Raw genomic sequence first — 18,231 nt, 5'->3', positions numbered from 1 at the left:
CTCTAAACCCTAATGCTCTCTTCTTTGACTCCCTTGCGGGAGGTTTCTCGACGGCGGCTTTTATCAGGGAGTGGTGGTCTTGTGCTTTTGACTGAGAGGAGGGTCCTTTCACATTTCTCTAGTCTGACTCTTGGTGGTGCCAACGGGACAACTCGACGGGGCTCTTTGCTCCTAAGCTGCTGCCTAATTCTTCTCGTCGCCGACTATGGTTGTGGTGATGGTGGCTCTGTTACCGATCTGAGATTGGATCGGTATGTTAATTATGTGGGTTCTTTGGGGAGGATGGATGCAAGGGCAAGGGCGAGTACCAATGTTCGGCTTGCGGCGGTGATTGGTCAGGTTGGTTTGCTTGGGATTGCATCGATTTGATGGTGGTGATGTTGGATCTGTGTTGCTCGTCGGGGGACTTGAGTTGCTGGGTATCAAATCTGATTATGCAATCTGTCCTTGATGGTGGTTATGACGGTAGTGATCAGTGTTCCCATGGGAACTTGGGTGGCGGTGGAGTGGTGGTCTCTATATATGGCGGTGGTAGTTTCTATAGAGACGGCAGAGTCGGCGGCGGTTTCCAAGAGGGTGACGGCGACGACAGAATTATTGGGGAGACTAGGGTTTCTCCTGAAGTGGCTTGCTGGGTTCTAGTTTGGGACTGGGCTCTAGGGTTTGCCCTAGGGTTTACCCAAATTGGGCCTTGGATGTGGTTATTTTCGACAGGGTTATGGGCCCATTTTGGGTCGTCTCCTGATGCAGAGGGTAATGTGGAAGGTGGTCTGTCACCTTTTACTGCTAGTTTAATTTAATTTCTTTTTGGGTCGCAAAAACCAGAGCCTTAGTTGAAATTATTTTATGTCTGCTTCGAGGTTTCTAGGTTTTTGTTAGAATAATAGTGCGTGGACTTTCTAAAAGGTGGGTGTACGGGGGACTTTTTGGGATTTTTATTCTTCTAGGATAGGGATTTTGAGAGGTTCTGAGGAATGATTCTTTCTGTCGACCCTATAGGGGTGTTTCGTTTTTGTACTGCTTGCAGAACTTAATGAACGGGCTGACCTATTTCGATGAAAAAAAAAAGTGAGCAAATTTAGAGGTCTCAATAGAAACACTCTTATAGTAAATTTTTTTTTTTGAGTGGAAGACGTCAATAGATCCATAATCATGATCAATATTAAAATTGGTAATAGTGAGCCATGGTGGTTGTTTTGGAAACGAAGTGATTGATGATGATGCATTCATGTAACCAAGATACATTTAATTGTTTTAATGTTTTATAACCTCTTTCAATATGTTTCTACCAATTTGGTTGCTTGCTAATCCTTCATGTGGACTACAATCATTTCATCTGTCATTGACGTTCAAGTATGATCTTAAAGAGAATCGATTGCCGAGAGATTTTGACATTTATAAGATTAGGATACCTCTTTAGTAGTTTGGCGAGTACATCAGAAGGAAAAGCTCGATTAGGATGCATGACTACTGTCAGAGGCATTAAGTATTGAACGGGTTAAACTTTAAGAAGATAGTTACAAATATTGCCTCTTGCAGATTTTCGAAGCTAGATGAGGACAATGCCGTATCTACATAGCTGGCTATTTGGTCTGTAGACTAACACAAAATTCTTCGTAAATGTTATATGGTATATGAGTGCTATCTTGTAATGAACTCAGCTTTGGTTCAATTGGCATAGTTGTCAAGATTTTTTCTACCGGTCACCTTTGAGGCAAGCTTGCCTCATTTTATGCTTTTTCCCTCATTCTCTGTTTTTTTCCCCATTTTCTTCTCCCTTTCTTTTTTGATTACAATATTTTCTTTCCTTATTTTGCCAATTTCCTAAATTTCTATTAGTGTTTCTTAAAAGGAAGTTTATAAATTTTTTCCTTATTTGTATTAGTGTTTCTTGAAGAACTTTTTTCCTTATTTAATCATAGTGTCTCAAGATTCTTAGAAGTATTATCAACCAATTTTTTTATTTCGCGTTAGATTAGCTCACTCTGCCCTATTTTATATCCTTGATTCGCCATTGGATGAGGACATAAGCAGTCTTTATTTTCATTTAACCTTTTGTTTGTGTACACTAAATATCTGCTAGCTATTGTTGATTTTTTTTGTTTAGGGAACACTTTGTTGCCCTCTCCTTCCACAAGTTCTTACAGAACGAATAAGAAAGGCAGACTTCCCTACCGACTCGGTAGATAACTTGCAAGTCTCATTGCGTTATAGGAAATAGGAAATGAAGTGGTCTGATGTATATTCCATGTGGCATAGGGGACAAATCAGTCTCACAATCACTATTGGGTCCATGAGGTTTACAAATTCCGCAAGTACCAAGACACATCTTTAAGAAGGTGGATGACAAGAGAGACCGGAAATCAATCACTTGGGTATGTAAACAATAGTGCAGGATTGAAAGTTTAACCCGTTCAATACTTAATTAATGCCGATCTGACAATCATCATCTTAAACGAGCTTTTCCTTCTAATGTACTTGTCAAATTACTAAAGTGGTATCCTAATCTTATAAATGTCAAAATCTCTCAGCTCAATATATGAATCGTTTGTGAACGAGGCAAGAGTCAGATGACTTCTTGGTAATCCTGTCTTAGTTGTCATTTTTGATGATCCAACATAAGAGTGTTTCAACGCACATGATGTTGTATTTTTTGTGCCAATAAACTAGTTGCAATTTGATTATCAAAAAATGTTCGATGTGATAACAAATGAACCCGACGATCGATACTTGTTTATGGGGTGACATATGGATGTTAATTTCGACAATCTTAATTAGATGGGGTGTTTGAACTTAAATTTAACAATACTTAGAGAGTGCCACATTAGACTAGAAGGTTGGTTATGACTAAAATGAGTAAAATCAAACCATGACCGAAGTAAGTTTTGGCTGAGAACGAGATATTCGATCATTCAGCCGAGACAGAAATATTCAATCATTTAGCCGAAAATAAGATATTCGGTCGTTCGGCTGGAAAAAAAAAAAATTTCAGTAGTTCAACTTAAAAAAGAAGAAAAAGGATATTCTATCTTTTAACAGAAATTGGGTACTCGGTCATTCGGCCGAAAACGAGATATTCTGTCTTTCGGCAAAAAAAAAAACAAGATATTAGGTTGTTTGGCCAAAAAAAAAAAGATATATCGGCCGAAAATAAAGGCATTCGGTCGTAAGACTGAATTGGCTGAGATTGAAGTTCAAAATATGTACACAAGCTGCTCAAGGACTAGAGATTTGAATGACATTGAAATTCTACCAGAAATTGGAGCTGTTTGAACAAATTTAGATACGCTCATAAACAGTGTTGACCGAAGAGTTCGTTTAAGGAATAAGTACTCATAAGGAAAGAGTTTGAGCCAATTAAGAATTTCAATTGCAAAAATAGAGAGACTAGATTAAATAAGAGGATTAATGAGGAGGTCTTCATCGTGAATCCTGATTTGAAGTACTTAGGGGGTTGTATTGTATATGGAATTAGTGGAACTTTTTAAGAAATCTATGGAATTTAAAAATCCGGGTGTATTCAATATGGCCATGTTTGTTAGGGGGGATTGTGTTACCCCGGCTTAATTTCTTTTAGAGTCCTCCACTCTTCAAGCCAGGTTATGCTATAGAGTTCCTTGACCCATGTTTGGTGCCAGCGGGATTAAATATAGAACCAACCTGCAAAACCACCAACCTGCAAAACCTTCAACACCAGCAAAGCTTCAACACCACCAACCTGCAAAACCTTCAACACCCAGACACAAACCCCATTGCATTGTATTCTATACACTCTCTCTTCTCTCTCTGTCAATGCAAACAACAAAAATAATTGCCAGAAGAAAACACACAAAGCACTTGAGCACACACCTTCCAACCTTTTGCTTTTAATTGCTCTCTTTTCTTTTCGAACCCACCTTTTGCTTCTCTTTTCTTTTCAAGAACCCACCTTTTGCTTTTAATTGCTCTCTTTTCTTTTTTTCCTTTCCTGAAAATCGCGCTCTCTTTTTCTTCTCTTTACACCCAACACTGCACCAGATCGAGTGAGTGGTATTATGGGTCTGAGATGGTCGTACTGAAAATGGCTCTGCCCAGCAACAATGCCAGTACCCAAAAGCAGCAGAAGCTGAAGCAGGAAGAAGAAGACCAATTAGTGAAGCCAATGTTTCATGACTTTCTGGGTATGAAGCCTTCAACACCAGCAAAGCTCCAAAACCAGCAAAGCTTCAACACCACCTGTAATAACCGAGTTTTGTCTTCTTTAAGCAAAGTGAAATGGTGGCAAACACCTTTGATTTAAAGGTAGGGTATTCCGTGATTTAAGCATTAGTGGATCAATCAAGACCGGTGCTTTATTTGCTTACGTGTTTATGCATAATTGAAAATCATTCAACAAAGAAAGCAGAAGAAATCTCACTCTCTCTCTCTCACGGCCGAACCCAGCAAAAACAGAGCACGGATTCTTCGATCTCTCTCTCCCTCCTCAGGCCACCTCAAGACGTCGAACCACCTCCATTAGCCTCGCCTAGACCTTGCACTGCTGCAGTGGCATCCTTGCACCGCGGCACAACCGGAAAACGGCGGCGGAAACACGGTTTCGTTTTAAAACCCGATTGGGTCCAATTGTGATAACTCGAGCTACAGGCCATCAATCCTCACCAAACTTCATCCTCGAGCTCGCCTCAACTTCCTGAAGCTCCCAGAAGCAGCCTCACACGGCGGCGTGGCCCGTAGCAGTGGCTACAAGTCAAACCCAACCAAGAACGAAACCGGAGCTATCGATCCAAATATCTTGAGCTACAGGATGTCGTTTTGAGTGATTCTTGAACCAGTGAGCTCGCCTTGAAGTTCTGAACAACTCTCCAGAAGGAATCGAAGCGTTTGGAGGACATTTTTACGTTGATCGGAGCTTCGCCGGCTTCTGCAAATTCTCGCCGGTGTTTGGAAAAATTCCGGCCACCTCGACTGTTTTAGGTAATTTCAACCACTTCTGGTCATTTTCAGCTTACATGGTAGTTATGAAAGTTGTTAAGCATGATGAGAGGAAGAAGAGCAGCCCGGCCCCGACACCATTGGTGGTGGTCGGCGGCGGCTCTGCCACTAACTCCGGCGGCCCTTTCCGGCCACCTCCGGGGGTCAAAAATATGGTTTCTGTACATTTTCAGATTCTATATTTCAATACGATCATTTCGATATATTATACGCAATTTTTGGATATCGTATGATTAAGTTATGAATTTTTAAGTTTAGATCGATTTCGATCGTTAGATTTGTGATCTGTGAAGTTAGGACCGTCAGATGGACTTGTAGTTTTGATATGATTATCTTATGACTGTCCCAGTGGCTTTGTGTGGTCATGGGCGAAGATCCGACCGTTGGATCTTCGTATAAATGCAAAACAGTGATTAGGGAGGCGATTCGTGAGAATCCGTCCGTTGGATTTTCGTATAAATTTGTGAAGATGTTAGTAAGGACGATTCAGGGAGATCCGACCGTTGGATCTTCGTGATGATTTTTGGAGGGTGATCCTAAGGGCGATCCGTGAGGATCCGACCGTTGGATCATCATTTAATTTCGATCCGACCGTTGGATTGTCGTTTGAATATGTTTTTGAGTTATTGGCTAAGTTAAGGTCATGTGTGATTAGGTGATTGACGGTCTTCCTTGGGTGAGCGATTTCGGTGTGTATTGTGTTGAATTGAAGACGCAGCGGGAATATCGAGGTGAGTAAATCGCACATGGTTCATTCACGAACCGAAATTCGGTGATTTTATTTAATTGAGAAATTGTGGAAATTGTTTTATGAAAATAAATATTTGTTTTAAATTATATGGACTTGATCGACTACGGTCCATAGGTAAGTAAAATGTATTTAAACTATAAAAATGAATTTCTAGATTTTATTGCATGTGAACTATAGTTGGTATTAGTGGTCACTCTTGTGTGGGTGACTACGTATATATATATTTACGTGGAATATATATTGGATGGTGTGATTTACTGAGTTATATTTTGAGCATTACCTTTGGAATATGTGATTTATCTTAGATGTTGTGTTGTCTATGATAATGGGTAATTGAGTAAAGTGCGATAGTTGAGTCGTTGAGATGAATTAAATGAGGAGTCGAGTGAATTGAGAAAAGCAGTCATTCGTAAGGTGAACCTTGGCCCAGGTGACACTTTACGATACAGTTAGAGCTCTAGTCTGTCTGCCGTCATACTGCTTGGGGGATAAACGAGTTATCATATGCCCTTGGGTATGACATGACATACTGAATGGGGTGATTAATATAATTAATCATAAGCCTGTAAGTATGATATACTGAATGGGGTGATTAATATATTTAATCATAAGCCTGTAAGTATAATATACTGCATGGGATGATTTATATAAATAAATCATAAGCCTGTGAGTATATATTGAGTAAGAAGTTGTTTATCATTGAGTAGTCATGATGAGATGTGAGTTGATTGATGCTTGAAGTGATGTTGTACACTTCAATTCTTATGCAAAACAAAATTAAAATGTGCTTGAGTTGATTGTGTTACTTTAAATCGTGCAATCCTTTCATTTACTCATACGAGCTTTGCAAAAAGCTTACCGGGTTTGTATTGTTGCAATCCCGGTACACTATTCAAACGGTGTAGCGGGTAATCCTACAGGTCAGGCGAATCGGGAAGGTGATCGAGCTGCTTAGAGAAATTGCATTGGGTAAATCTGGATTTATATTGTGAGGTTTATTATGCTCTTTTGAGTATTGTAAATTAAGTTGTGAGAGTGTGATGTAATAAGTAAATTGAAGATTGGTTTTTGTAATATTGAGAGGTGTGAAGTGTGGTTGTTTGTGAGAAAAAAATTCAGGACGTTATTTGTATTGATGTTAATCATGTTTCGGATTTGAATTGATTATTCAAAATTCGGGGCGTGACACCACCAACCTGCGAAACCAGCATAGCTCCGAACGGTGACCTCATCAGAAGGGAAGAGTAGATCGAGTGAGAGTGGCTTCCACAATCCCATGGTTTTTGGTGGGTTTGTGGTAGACGGTGTCGGGGTGGTTTTTGGGACTGTGGAGTCTCATTAAAAAGAGTCCCCTTGCTGCCAAACATGGGATAACTGGGATTGGACTAGATAAGAATGTCCAATCCAGTCCAATCCCGTGTAACAAACACCACCTATAGACTTTCAGCAGTCCATGAAAGTCTTGAGGTATTCGATTAGGATTTTTAAAGAATTTATGAATTCCATCAAAATCTAGGGGTATTCAATTAGGACTTTTAAAAATGAATAAAAGTTCAGAGGTATTCAAAATTTCATTCATACTTATGGAATTAGAAAATCAAGGATAATCATGGACTTTGTAGTGTTAACTATACATACCAAATTCCAATAATTTTCTAGCCACTAGACCAAAGATTTGAAAAAGTCTATCAAATTTTTTTTTTTGTTGTGTTTTTTGTTTTTATTTACTAGAAAATTTATAGAAGTCATTCATAATAAAGTATATAGATTTTCAAGAATCAATAAAAAGTCTGTTACTAAAATCAATGGTTTTAAGAAATCAATAGCGAAAAATAACTAAAAGCTGTCAGTAAACTCTCGCCCCTAGCGCTCTGCTAGGGTTTGTGGAGCGGCGCGTCTCGTGGCCGTCGCATCCTAAATCTGCTCCATTCATGGAGATACTTCTAGGCTTTGGCCTCTGTGTGTTGACTCTTGCTGTTTTCGATGGTAGAGTGTTGTTTGAGGAGAGTTTTGGCGTTGGTGTGGTCATGCCGGCGAGCCAAAGGAATTTTGGATTGACGAAGGAAGGCGGCGGTGGTTGTCGGCAGGAGTGGGATCCGGGTAGTGGGTTGAATATGTTCCCTCTCTCTCACGGTGGTCTTAGCAGGTTGTACCTTTCTGGCGCTGACGGTGCGATGAGCAGGCTGTGGTCTGGTGTAGGCGACCTTGTTTGGGCAATCGGCGATCTTCGAGATCTGCGTGGTGAGGTAGACGACAGCCCTTTGATTGGAGGCATGGCGGCGACGGATACCGGGTGTGTCGTCGGCGGTAAGGTCGATTGGCCAGATGCTTTGGGTATGGGGCGAAGACCTAGTGGGTTCTGGGCTCAAGAGTTTTTGGACATGGGCCGAAGCAGCCATAGGTGGACAAGCGGATTTGGGCTTCCACAGTTTCGGATCCAGATCTGGGATCCGGGTGGTTTTTGCAAATGGATTCGGATCTGGGATCCGGGTGGACGTTGGACTTGGACTGAGACCCATGTTTTTTTGTGGGCTGTTTGTTTGCAAGAATGGATTGGGGCTCCTGTGCTTTATTGGTATTGGATCCAGGACCCAATTCTATGGTATTTGTTCGTGAAAGATCGTCTGCCAACATGGCCATGTTCTGACACCCTTGGCCGGCTTCGATCTTTAGGTGGGAGAGTGCCTTCATTCCAACGCCAAGTTGATTTTTGTCAATTTGTGTGTTGGAGTTCGATGGGTAGTCAAACCACCGACTACTCAATTCACTACACGGCTGCAATCCGTAGTGTAAAATTAGCTGGCGTTTCGACGTTGCTACTCTTGTGTTTTTCCTTTCTTCCTTGTATTTCAGATGCAATTTTTGCATCTTTTCTTTTTGTGTTGTTTTCTTTCATGGTTGATGCATTTTTGCATCATATCGTTGTAATCTTTCATTTTCAATAAAGGGCTGACATCATTTTACTCAAAAAAAAAAAAAAAATCAATAGCAGTCTATCAACTTTTTAAAGAGTCTGTGGACTTTTCTAAAAGTCTGTCATTTAAAAAAAATCTGCACAAATCCAAATACAATACACCCCCCTTAATATTTTTCATCGCCACTAATGAACTTGTATAAACTACTTCAGTTGAGATTACACCAAAGCTGTTAGATTAATAGAATCGAATGTTTCATAATACCATCCCCTGGTTTCATACAGGCAATCACCATGTTGAATTTATCTTCTTGGTTTCAAATATCCCAAGTCTGACATGTAATATAACATCATAACTTATAGGTGAGTCCTCATGTATCCATAATGCAAACAAGTTTGGCCTTGAGTGCTGCAGTGACAATCAAGCTAACAACTTAAAATTTATTTCTGCAGACCTATTTTACTGAGAAGTGATCCCCCTCCTTAGCTTTTTACTGAGAAGTGATCCCCCTCCTTAGCTTTGGATGATTGGATGTCAGAATGGTACAAGGCAAGTCCTGGTTTAGAGCTATAGACTGTAAGCCATTACACTTTATAATATTTGTTGTTAAAATATTCTGTCACTCGGTAAATAATGGTAATGGAAAATGAGACAAGAAAGTTGATCAGGATTGGACATGTATCGATCATATTCCCAGAATATGGTACTGGGAGAAGTAAGTACATTTACATGGGATTGAAGACACAATGTCACTATCCTTGACTTCAAAACTGGAGTAGTGATGTTTGAACAATTTTTTTTTTTTTTCTTTCTGAATTCATATGGAGTACGTCGCCATTTGTCGGCTTCATTAATTTTGTATTTTTCAGCTCCATAGCAGCTTTTGAGTTAGAAAAGCTTCCCTTCAACAAAGAGGTGAGTCGATTCAGTTGACGACCAAACATAGCCTTGCCTCTTCTTCATCTTGACACCACAGCATGTTTTGAAATTCTGATGCTTTTGAATATAAAGTTGGATCCCATTTTCATTTCATCATTCAGTCACACACTTAAGAAGGAGTAAGATCAACGAAGGTGTCTTCACTGCAGGGGATCATGATACCGCCCATGGGATGATCATATCCATTTTCAGTGTATGATGCTTTATGTTTTCTCTTGTTTGTAGATGTTCTGCTGCACTTTTTATTCATTTCGTTACCGAGTTCATAACTGACTTGCCAGGCAGTCATTCTTGCTGCTTGTATCCTTTACATATATTCATCTTTGTAAAGCGAGCATAGTCATACATGTGCTTCTTTTGGTGAAAGTGAAGTCCCCTTACTTGATCAAATGGTTACTAGTATTTGTGGGGAATCAAAAATACTTTTGGGGAATCAAAAACTTTGAATATGTTGAAAAAGGAAAGTTTGGGCTTCCCAGCCCAGTCAACTTTGAAATTCCAGAACAGACTTCAACTGTTGGTACCTGAGGTTGAGCATGCTATGGATCATGATATTTGTGGTACCTTTGCTAGCAACTCGTCACCACACATTATACTCTTTTCATATGCTCATATGGTTTGGGTTTCCTATCCTTTTGAAGTTCTAATTAAAGACCTTTTCTATTTCGTTTCTTCACTTTTTCTGTTTATTTCTTCCCTCTGCATCTTCGAGTTGAATATATATGTCTGCACTTTTTCAATTTATCTACCAATTTTTCTCCATGAAAAACAAGGCACCCTTCTTTATTGTTTCTATCTTTAGCTCTGTACGTTATTACTGAAAGAGACATTCGCATTCTTGCTTCTTCTTCTTCTTTTAATTTTATTTTTCTTTAAAATGGCTTTCAATTAACCTACTTACTCTACATAACTAGCTAGGGAAATATATGCAACAAACAGTTGTGTCTGCTTTGTCCCTGATATGATATGATGTTGAGTCTAAAGATTGATTACCATGTAATTGATATTGTCTTTATGGCATTGCTTCATTATCATGTCCTCTACTTTCCCTTGCATATTGGAGAATGACAGGTTAAGAATTGAGGATATCTTCTCCAATTATACACAGCACCTGTGAATTCGGATACTGCCTATGTGATGATCATATCCAAACTCTTCTTTAACTTGAAGGTTGGCTTAAATGTGATACTGGAATTACAAGTTGACGAAATTTAGATGGCTCATTCTTGAATCTCTGATAGTCCAAATTTTGACAGAGAAGATTAGCATGGCCCCTGCGCGCGCAAGGATGACACGCATAAATCGAGAAATGGTCCATATTTTTTTGGGTTTTTTTTTTTCTTTCATGTTTTGATTCCGGGTAGTCTACCTTTGCTTTCTGGGTCTTCGTTTCTGTTTGCTTTTTGTGACTTTGAATTCGGTCCTTCGCTATATGTGAATGCAAATGACAAACTGAAACCGTTGCTCACCAGCTGTTTGATGAAATGCGTCTCATAACTTCTTCTCTTTCTTATGCTTACTTAGACTCAACATTCCTCTACATTTTGTGTAATTCTTGGGTTTGAAGAATGGAACTTTTCTGTTTTAATGCATTATACTTGAATAACAAGACTATTTGATCTTGCTGCTTCATATATTCCTGGGTTTTAAAGGTTAGCTCAACTTGTTGCATTCATACTCTTCCTATTCATATTGTAAAACCTGTAAGTAGTCCTCTTTATTTGGTTTTGCATATCACATGGGATGCCACTGTAATGCACACAAGTTCGGTCTTGAATGCTGCGCAGGCAATCAGCCTAAAAAGTAAAACCCTTTTATGCAGATATATGTTAAGGAGGAAGTATTCCGCATTGTTAATTTTGGATGATTGGATGTTAAAAAGTAAATCCATTTATGCAGATATACGTTAAGCCATAATTTGATGCTATAAGCTGTAAGAGGCTGTATACATTATTTGTTGTGAAAGTATGCTTCAAGTAAGTAACTAATGGTATGGGTGTGGCGAAAAAACAGGACAAGTAAGTTGATGAGAATTGGACTTTATGATTTGTTCCCAGAGTGTTATCCTGGGAGAGCTAAGTTTACATGGGCTGCGTACAGAATTCTACTTTCTTTCAGTTGAAAACTGGAACCGAGATTTTTGCAGAAATTGTTGTCCAAGATTCATACAATACCGCCATTTGTCTGCTTCATAATTTGTGTATTTTTCAGTTCTGCTCCATTGCAGCTTTAAAGTCACAGAAGCTTGCCCTCAGCAGACGAGGTATGCAGATTCATTTGATGATGAATCATGGCCTTGCCTCTTCTTCATCTTGACTCAGCAGCATGTCCGAAATTCGGTTGCTGTTTGAATATGAAGTTGGATCATATTTTCATCTCATCTTTCAGTCAGACAGTCACACACTCAAGCTGGAAGTGAGATCAAGGAAGGTGTCTTCACTGCAAGGGATTGTGATACCGCCCATGGGATGATCGTATCCAAATTCTTCTTCAGCTTGACTCAGCAAATCCATGAATGAAGGTTGGTTCAAGTATGATATTGGAATCACAAATCGCTTCTTCTGGCTCTCTCCGACATAGACTGCAAAATAGCCTTTTGGGATATCTAAGGTCTTTGAAGCAGTCTTGTTTGCATTAGATGAAGATCGGGTAAGACTTCTCTTGGGTCTAACAATTCCAGGCAGCCGGAAACCCATGGCTTCTGTATTCCCAAGTGGATAAACAATAAAAAGACTTGAAAGGATCTGGGAAAGAGAGAAAGCTTTGATGTTTGATGAATGAGAGGAGTTGAGTTCCTGGTGATTGATTTGTGTATGTATATATAGATGAAGAAAGGGTGCGTGGAAGATCATCTGCTACTTGAAATGAGTGGTTAACATTGGCAGCAATGAGGGACACTAGCTTGTTTCAAATCAAGAAATCACATGGGTTTGTCTTGCCATTCACGTAACTCATCCCCCAGCAGATGCATATGCTGCTGTCCTTTTTTTCAAACTTCTTGCCCTACTTCCTTGAGATGACAGACAACACAGGGTCACAGGGACCAGAAGTGAGGTGTCTGTCTAATAAAACCTATTAGATAAGAACTCATAATAGCCTTGATTCAGAACTGCACTTCTATCCAACTCTGGACCACCGGTGAATAATGTTTCTTTACAGACAAGAATTGGTGGATCACCAAGCCAGTCTACCATGTGGTCTTGCCGCTTCATGTATGATATCCATGATCTCCAATGCCAACAAAGTGAGCAAGTATTTCATTTGTCTAGTCAATCAAGGAAAGTCAATTGATGATCAGGCATGACAAGCTAACAACACAGGTATTGATTATATATTTGAATATCAGTTCCAGCTATTTGTTGAAATCCCAGTGATAAAGAAATTAATGTACTCATGATTAGGTTGAGCCAGTTAGAAACTTGCACAAGCTTTGAAGTTAATAAATTAAACTTAAGAAGATTGCAAACTTTAATACATGATTATGTATGCCCCGTATCAGTCTTTCCACAGAACATAGATATTTCCACATGCATCAAAACCTTAGTTGTATGCCTCAAAGGAACCTTCTTACAATCGTAACTCTTTATTTGCATGCATTGGATATGCCCATATAAGCCTACTCACATGTGTGTTGTTCTGTAGGAGAAATAGCAGTCTTGACCAAATGCTAACTAGTATAGGGTATCATAAACTTCCACGGATGTTGAGAATCTTTACTGAAATTTAGAAAAGCTTGCTCTTCTCCCAGGATTTCCCAGCAGTGTATTCAATTCTAAAACTCCAAAGTCGACTTCCGATGTTTGTTAGAGCATGCAGTCGATCCTGGATAATGACTTAATTCTCAGGGAAAGATAACAACTCTTTTCATGCACTCCAGTTTTCTATTTTCTGCAAGAAATTTTCTACTGCATTTTTACACTGTTTGTTAACTTCCTTTTCCCCTCTTCCTTTTCTACAGATTACTCCCTTATCTCACTTCTATAGGGAACAAAAAAAAAAAAAATTGACCTGCCATTGTTCACACATGAGAAACAAGATGCCCTTGTCAATACTCTTGCTCTTTTATTCCTAAAAGAGGCATTGAGTATTTTCTGAATTTTTTATATGTTGTGCTGTTATTTAAAATGGTTTTTGAAACCTTTTTACTCACACAAGCGAGAAATATATGCAACAGTTTTGGCTCTGTCTTATTGTGTTAAGGTTGAGTCCAAAGATCACCATTTAGTCCTTTCCTTTTTTTTTTTCCTATTTTCTTTGTGATATTGCGGTTCTTTAATGCCTTATTCACTGCCTCTAGCTTTCATGTTGCAGATTGATCATGATTATAAATGGGATGTTCCTTTGAAAATAAAATTACTTAAGTGATGATTGTACTTGGTTTTGCATGTTCTTTGCAAACTATGAATCTAAGGACGGCTGCACCTCCAACTTTGGTCATGTACTTTTCCAAATTTACATACTTATTCTTGTTATTCTTGCGTCTCCCCTTTGGGTTTAGGGTTTAGGAATAATTTATAAGAAAGTTCTCTTTACTTGGATTTTGCAGTTCTTCTCAAACAATGATAGGCCTCATCTTAGCTGAGATAACTAAAGTTCATGGACTTAACATAAGTGGTCACTGGCTCCAACATGAACTCCCTGGTTTTTCACTGATGTATACAGTGGTTAAATTATAGGATACATGTCAGAATCAGTAATGGAAATCAAATGATAACTGTATGCTTTGCATTGAGGAACTACTTGTCATGTCACTCATGTGAATGACAGGAAGATTGAACTTTCAAAATGCATATCTGGAACAACTTTTGAGAAATAACTTCAATGAAATCATCAGTTCTAGTTGCCAGTAGTATAGCCATGTCATATAAGTGAGTATTCATTTAGCCATCAGAATCTCAACTTTGGTTTCTGGATGAGCACTTAAAATATATTCCCATACTGTTGTTGATAGCAATAAAGAAGTTTACAAGGGATTGAAACACAAAATACTGTGAGTTCAAAATTGGAGTCCTGATTTTGGACCAATATCATCATTTGTCTGCTTCAAAAAATTTGTATCTTCCTGCTCAGCTCTATTGCAGCTTCAATGTTCCCAAAGTTTTCCTTGAACAGCTGTGAGTCCATTCAGTTGGATGATCGAGCATAGACTCATCTTCATCTTGAGTCAGCAGCGAGTTTTGAAATGAGGAGGTTTCGGATCCAAGATCCAGTTCATTGTTGTTCCTTTACACACTCAGGCGTGAAGTGAGATCAAGGAAGGTGTCTTTGCTGCAAGGAATTGTGAGACCACCCATTGGATGATCGTATCCAAATTCTTCTTCAGCTTGACTCAGCAAATCCAGGAACAGAGGTTGGTTCAAATATGATACTGGGATTACAAATCTCTTCATCTGTTTCTTCCCAACATAGACTGCGAGATAACCTTTCGGGACATCTAAGGTCTTCGCAGCAGATATAGGTTGAATAAGACTTTTCTTGGTGTTAACAATTCCAGGCAACCGGAATCCCATGGTTTTTATATGAGTTGAAGAAAGTGGAAAAGAGTTAGAAGGACTTGGGAAACAGAGAAGGTTTTGAATTCAAGGCAAGGAGAATACTTGACTTCCTGATCTCAAATAATCGGTTTATATATAGAGGAAGAAAGGGTCTGTGGACAATCTTTGAATGAGTGGTCAAGACACACTATCCGTTTGCTACATGAAATGAATGGCTAAGATGCGCAACAGCGAGGGACAGTAGCTTGTGAAAAACCAAGAGATCACATGTGTATGTCTTGCCATTGATAAAGTCTACTGTAGAAACATCCTTCCCTACCTCATTGCACGAGAGACTTGCAGTGGACCTTCATAAGTGAAATTTCTATCTAAGAAAATGACTTCAGATGTGGATTTCTACCCAGCACTGATAATTGGAGTTGCTCTACAGACAAGAATATGTGGTACTATATTAACAGTTATATATGTGGTCAGATATAAATGATGCTATGTACTGGGAGCAAGAAAGCTAGGTTAGCATGTGGCTTTGTTGTTTCATCTATGTCTCCAGTGTCAACAAGCTGAGGAAGTGTTTCAATTTTTGATCAGTCTAGAAAATTAAATAGACTGCCAACCATGACCAGAAAACCCAACAGGTACGGATTTCAAATATTTATAGTTTTTTACTCAAATATTGGAGGATGAGGAGCATTGATGATTTATGATTTGATTGATCGATCTCAATATTTTTGTTTTCCATTGAGAAACATGTGCTAGCTAAGAAGATCGAAAACTGTAAACCTGCTCAAGTCTTTCTGGTAGAAATAAAAATGACCAAAAGGAACTTAAAAAGAGAGAGAAAGAAAAGAAAGAAAGAAATTGCAAGGACATCTTCCAATCTGTATTGAAAATCATAGTTGTTGTGAGTATGAATATAAACAGGGGAGACATGAGCATTTGAGGATCACATGATTCTGTCTTCAGATCGGAAAAAAAAAAAAAAAAAATTGGCGTTAGTTGAGTCTCCCTCTTAAGAAATAGGGACCAGCTAGCTTGTGTCCCATATGTCTAAATATGTCTTGTCAATCACATAGTAATGATATTTGTAAACCTGATGATTCTTCTTTTCCTCATCAGGATGTACTTTTTTCTTTGGATTGTCAAAATGTAAGAGGTTAATACTACATGAGACAGTTCTGTTGTTTATTTTTATCTCTGTTAGTTTTCAACAGTTTTGTACAATGGCCTCGTAGTTTATTGTAGCTCATATAGCTGATGTAAGAAGAGATATAATCTATGACAAATTGTTTTATCTTTACAGTATCTATCTCGGTAGAAAAACATTGTGAAGTTCATATGAAGTGCCCACCTAAATTACTAGTTTGAAATGCAAGAACTACAAACAATATGACTGTTGTTAGAACATATGAGTTGAAATGGACATGAATTTTCCAGGTATCTTGATGACCAAAGACAAACGTGAATAACGTAAAGTAAATAACTAAATATAACTCTGTAGGGAATTGCATAATTAAGAATATAAGATAACATTAGATGAGGAATTAAATATGAAAATTATTACCATTTTTTTTTTTTTGGAGCCAACAATGAATTTTACATGGGATTAAAAACGGTCAACTAAGACAAAATTTGACCCTTTTTGAATTCTAAACTGGAGTCATGATGTTAGGGTGAATGTGGTCTATGTGAGTTCATGATATTGTCATGTCACTCTCTGCTTCATAAACTTTGTATTTTTCTGCCCATCTTGCAGACAACTTCAGACTTGTAGAAGTATCCCCTCAACAGAAGATGTGAGTCTATACCATTGATGATCAACACTTGCCTCTTCTTCATCTTGACTCAGCAGCGAGTTCTGAAATGAGGATGGTTTGTGATCCCAGGTTCAAATCAGAAGCATTCATTCACACACTTAAGCGGGAAGTAAGGTCAAGGAAGGTGTCTTCACTGCAAGGAATGGTGATACAACCCATTGGATGATTGTATCCAAATTCTTCTTCAGCTTGACTCAACAAATCCATAAATAAAGGCTGGTTCAGAAAAGAGATTGGAATCACAAATCGCTTCTTCTGACTCTCTCCCACATATACTGCAAAAAAGCCTTTTGGGATTGAAAGAATTTTAGCAATTCCAGGAAAGTGCAAACCCATGATTTATATATTCCCAAGTTAAGGAGGAAGAATTTTAACGACTTGAGAAAAAGAGAAAGCTGTGATGCTTAGCAAGGAGAAGGTTTGAGTTGCTCATGAACCTGACCATGCCTGTGTATATATAGCTGTTAGGGTGTGTGGAAACTCATCTTGTACATGAATGATTGGTGAAGAGGCACTGAGGTAGGGATACTAGGTTGTGAGAAACCACATGGGTTTGTCTTCCTACTCAAGTTCTTCATCCCTCAAGGACATTTCACATGCAAATGATACCAAACTGTATCCTTATGATGGTACATGATTCCCTACATTAAATGAATTAAGAATCTCCATCCGTTATTTGATACATGAAATGAGTGGTGAAGATGGCAGTAGTTGGGGACACAAGAGGGGGAGAAATCAAGGAATACATGGTTTGTCATGTCCTTCACGTTGATTTCGCATATGCTATTGTTCCAAAATCTATGGTTTTGTAGAAACATCTATCCCTACCTCCTTTACATATATAACAACAGGCTCATTAAGTAGTGTTCCTTCACGGACAGAAACTGCTGGTGCTGCTATAATAGTTTTACGATGGGTCCGGAACATAAAGGGCTGAGCATCTGCTTTCCTGTGTCATTTATGATCCATTCATCTATAGTATCACCAAGCTAAGGAGGTCTGCCCTTATAAACACTTTAACAGAGACATATGTTTCAAGATGGGACTATAAAAAGAGAGGACATTTTTGTTTCCTCTAAATTATGGGGTAGTCATCACCATGACCCTATTTCAGCTTTGAGACAAACTCTAAAGTAAGCAGAGATACTAGATTACTATACCTACTAGCACCAAATTCATTTCTTAATCTACTAGAATTAGATATAGAAGAATTGGATTATTTGGTTTAGGATTATTGGTCTCAATAACCCTTTTCATTTTTCCCCACATTTTTATGTAAATATTGAGTCTTTAGCTTCATTTTGATATTGGCTTTTGCTATTACTATGTTTGTCTCACTTTCTGCA

At 38.6% G+C, this 18,231-nt stretch overlaps 1 protein-coding gene, 1 long non-coding RNA gene and 1 other non-coding gene across 3 annotated transcripts; 2 read left to right on the top strand and 1 right to left on the bottom strand.

Annotated features, from left to right (window-relative positions):
- Window positions 1–4,923: 4,923 nt before the first annotated feature.
- On the top strand, window positions 4,924–7,150 carry LOC133742722 (uncharacterized). Its single transcript, XR_009862691.1, has 3 exons — window positions 4,924–4,953; window positions 5,627–5,702; window positions 6,628–7,150. It is a non-coding gene; the product is annotated as an uncharacterized LOC133742722 (long non-coding RNA).
- A 3,644-nt stretch (window positions 7,151–10,794) lies between these two features.
- On the top strand, window positions 10,795–10,900 carry LOC133707621 (U6 spliceosomal RNA). The gene has a single exon (XR_009845233.1). It is a non-coding gene; the product is annotated as a U6 spliceosomal RNA (small nuclear RNA).
- Window positions 10,901–11,972: 1,072 nt separating this feature from the next.
- LOC133744723 (uncharacterized) lies at window positions 11,973–15,086 on the bottom strand. Its single transcript, XM_062172784.1, has 2 exons — window positions 14,810–15,086; window positions 11,973–12,277 (listed from the first exon to the last, which is right to left on the bottom strand). The coding sequence occupies exons 1-2, from the start codon at window positions 15,084–15,086 to the stop codon at window positions 11,973–11,975; spliced, it is 582 nt and encodes a 193-aa protein (XP_062028768.1).
- Window positions 15,087–18,231: the final 3,145 nt, after the last annotated feature.

The sequence above is a fragment of the Rosa rugosa genome, chromosome 4 (genome assembly GCF_958449725.1).
Source record: "Rosa rugosa chromosome 4, drRosRugo1.1, whole genome shotgun sequence".
NCBI classification, from domain to species: domain Eukaryota; kingdom Viridiplantae; phylum Streptophyta; class Magnoliopsida; order Rosales; family Rosaceae; genus Rosa; species Rosa rugosa.
Note: the sequence above shows the minus strand (reverse complement) of the source record. Positions and strands in the feature narration are given on the sequence as shown.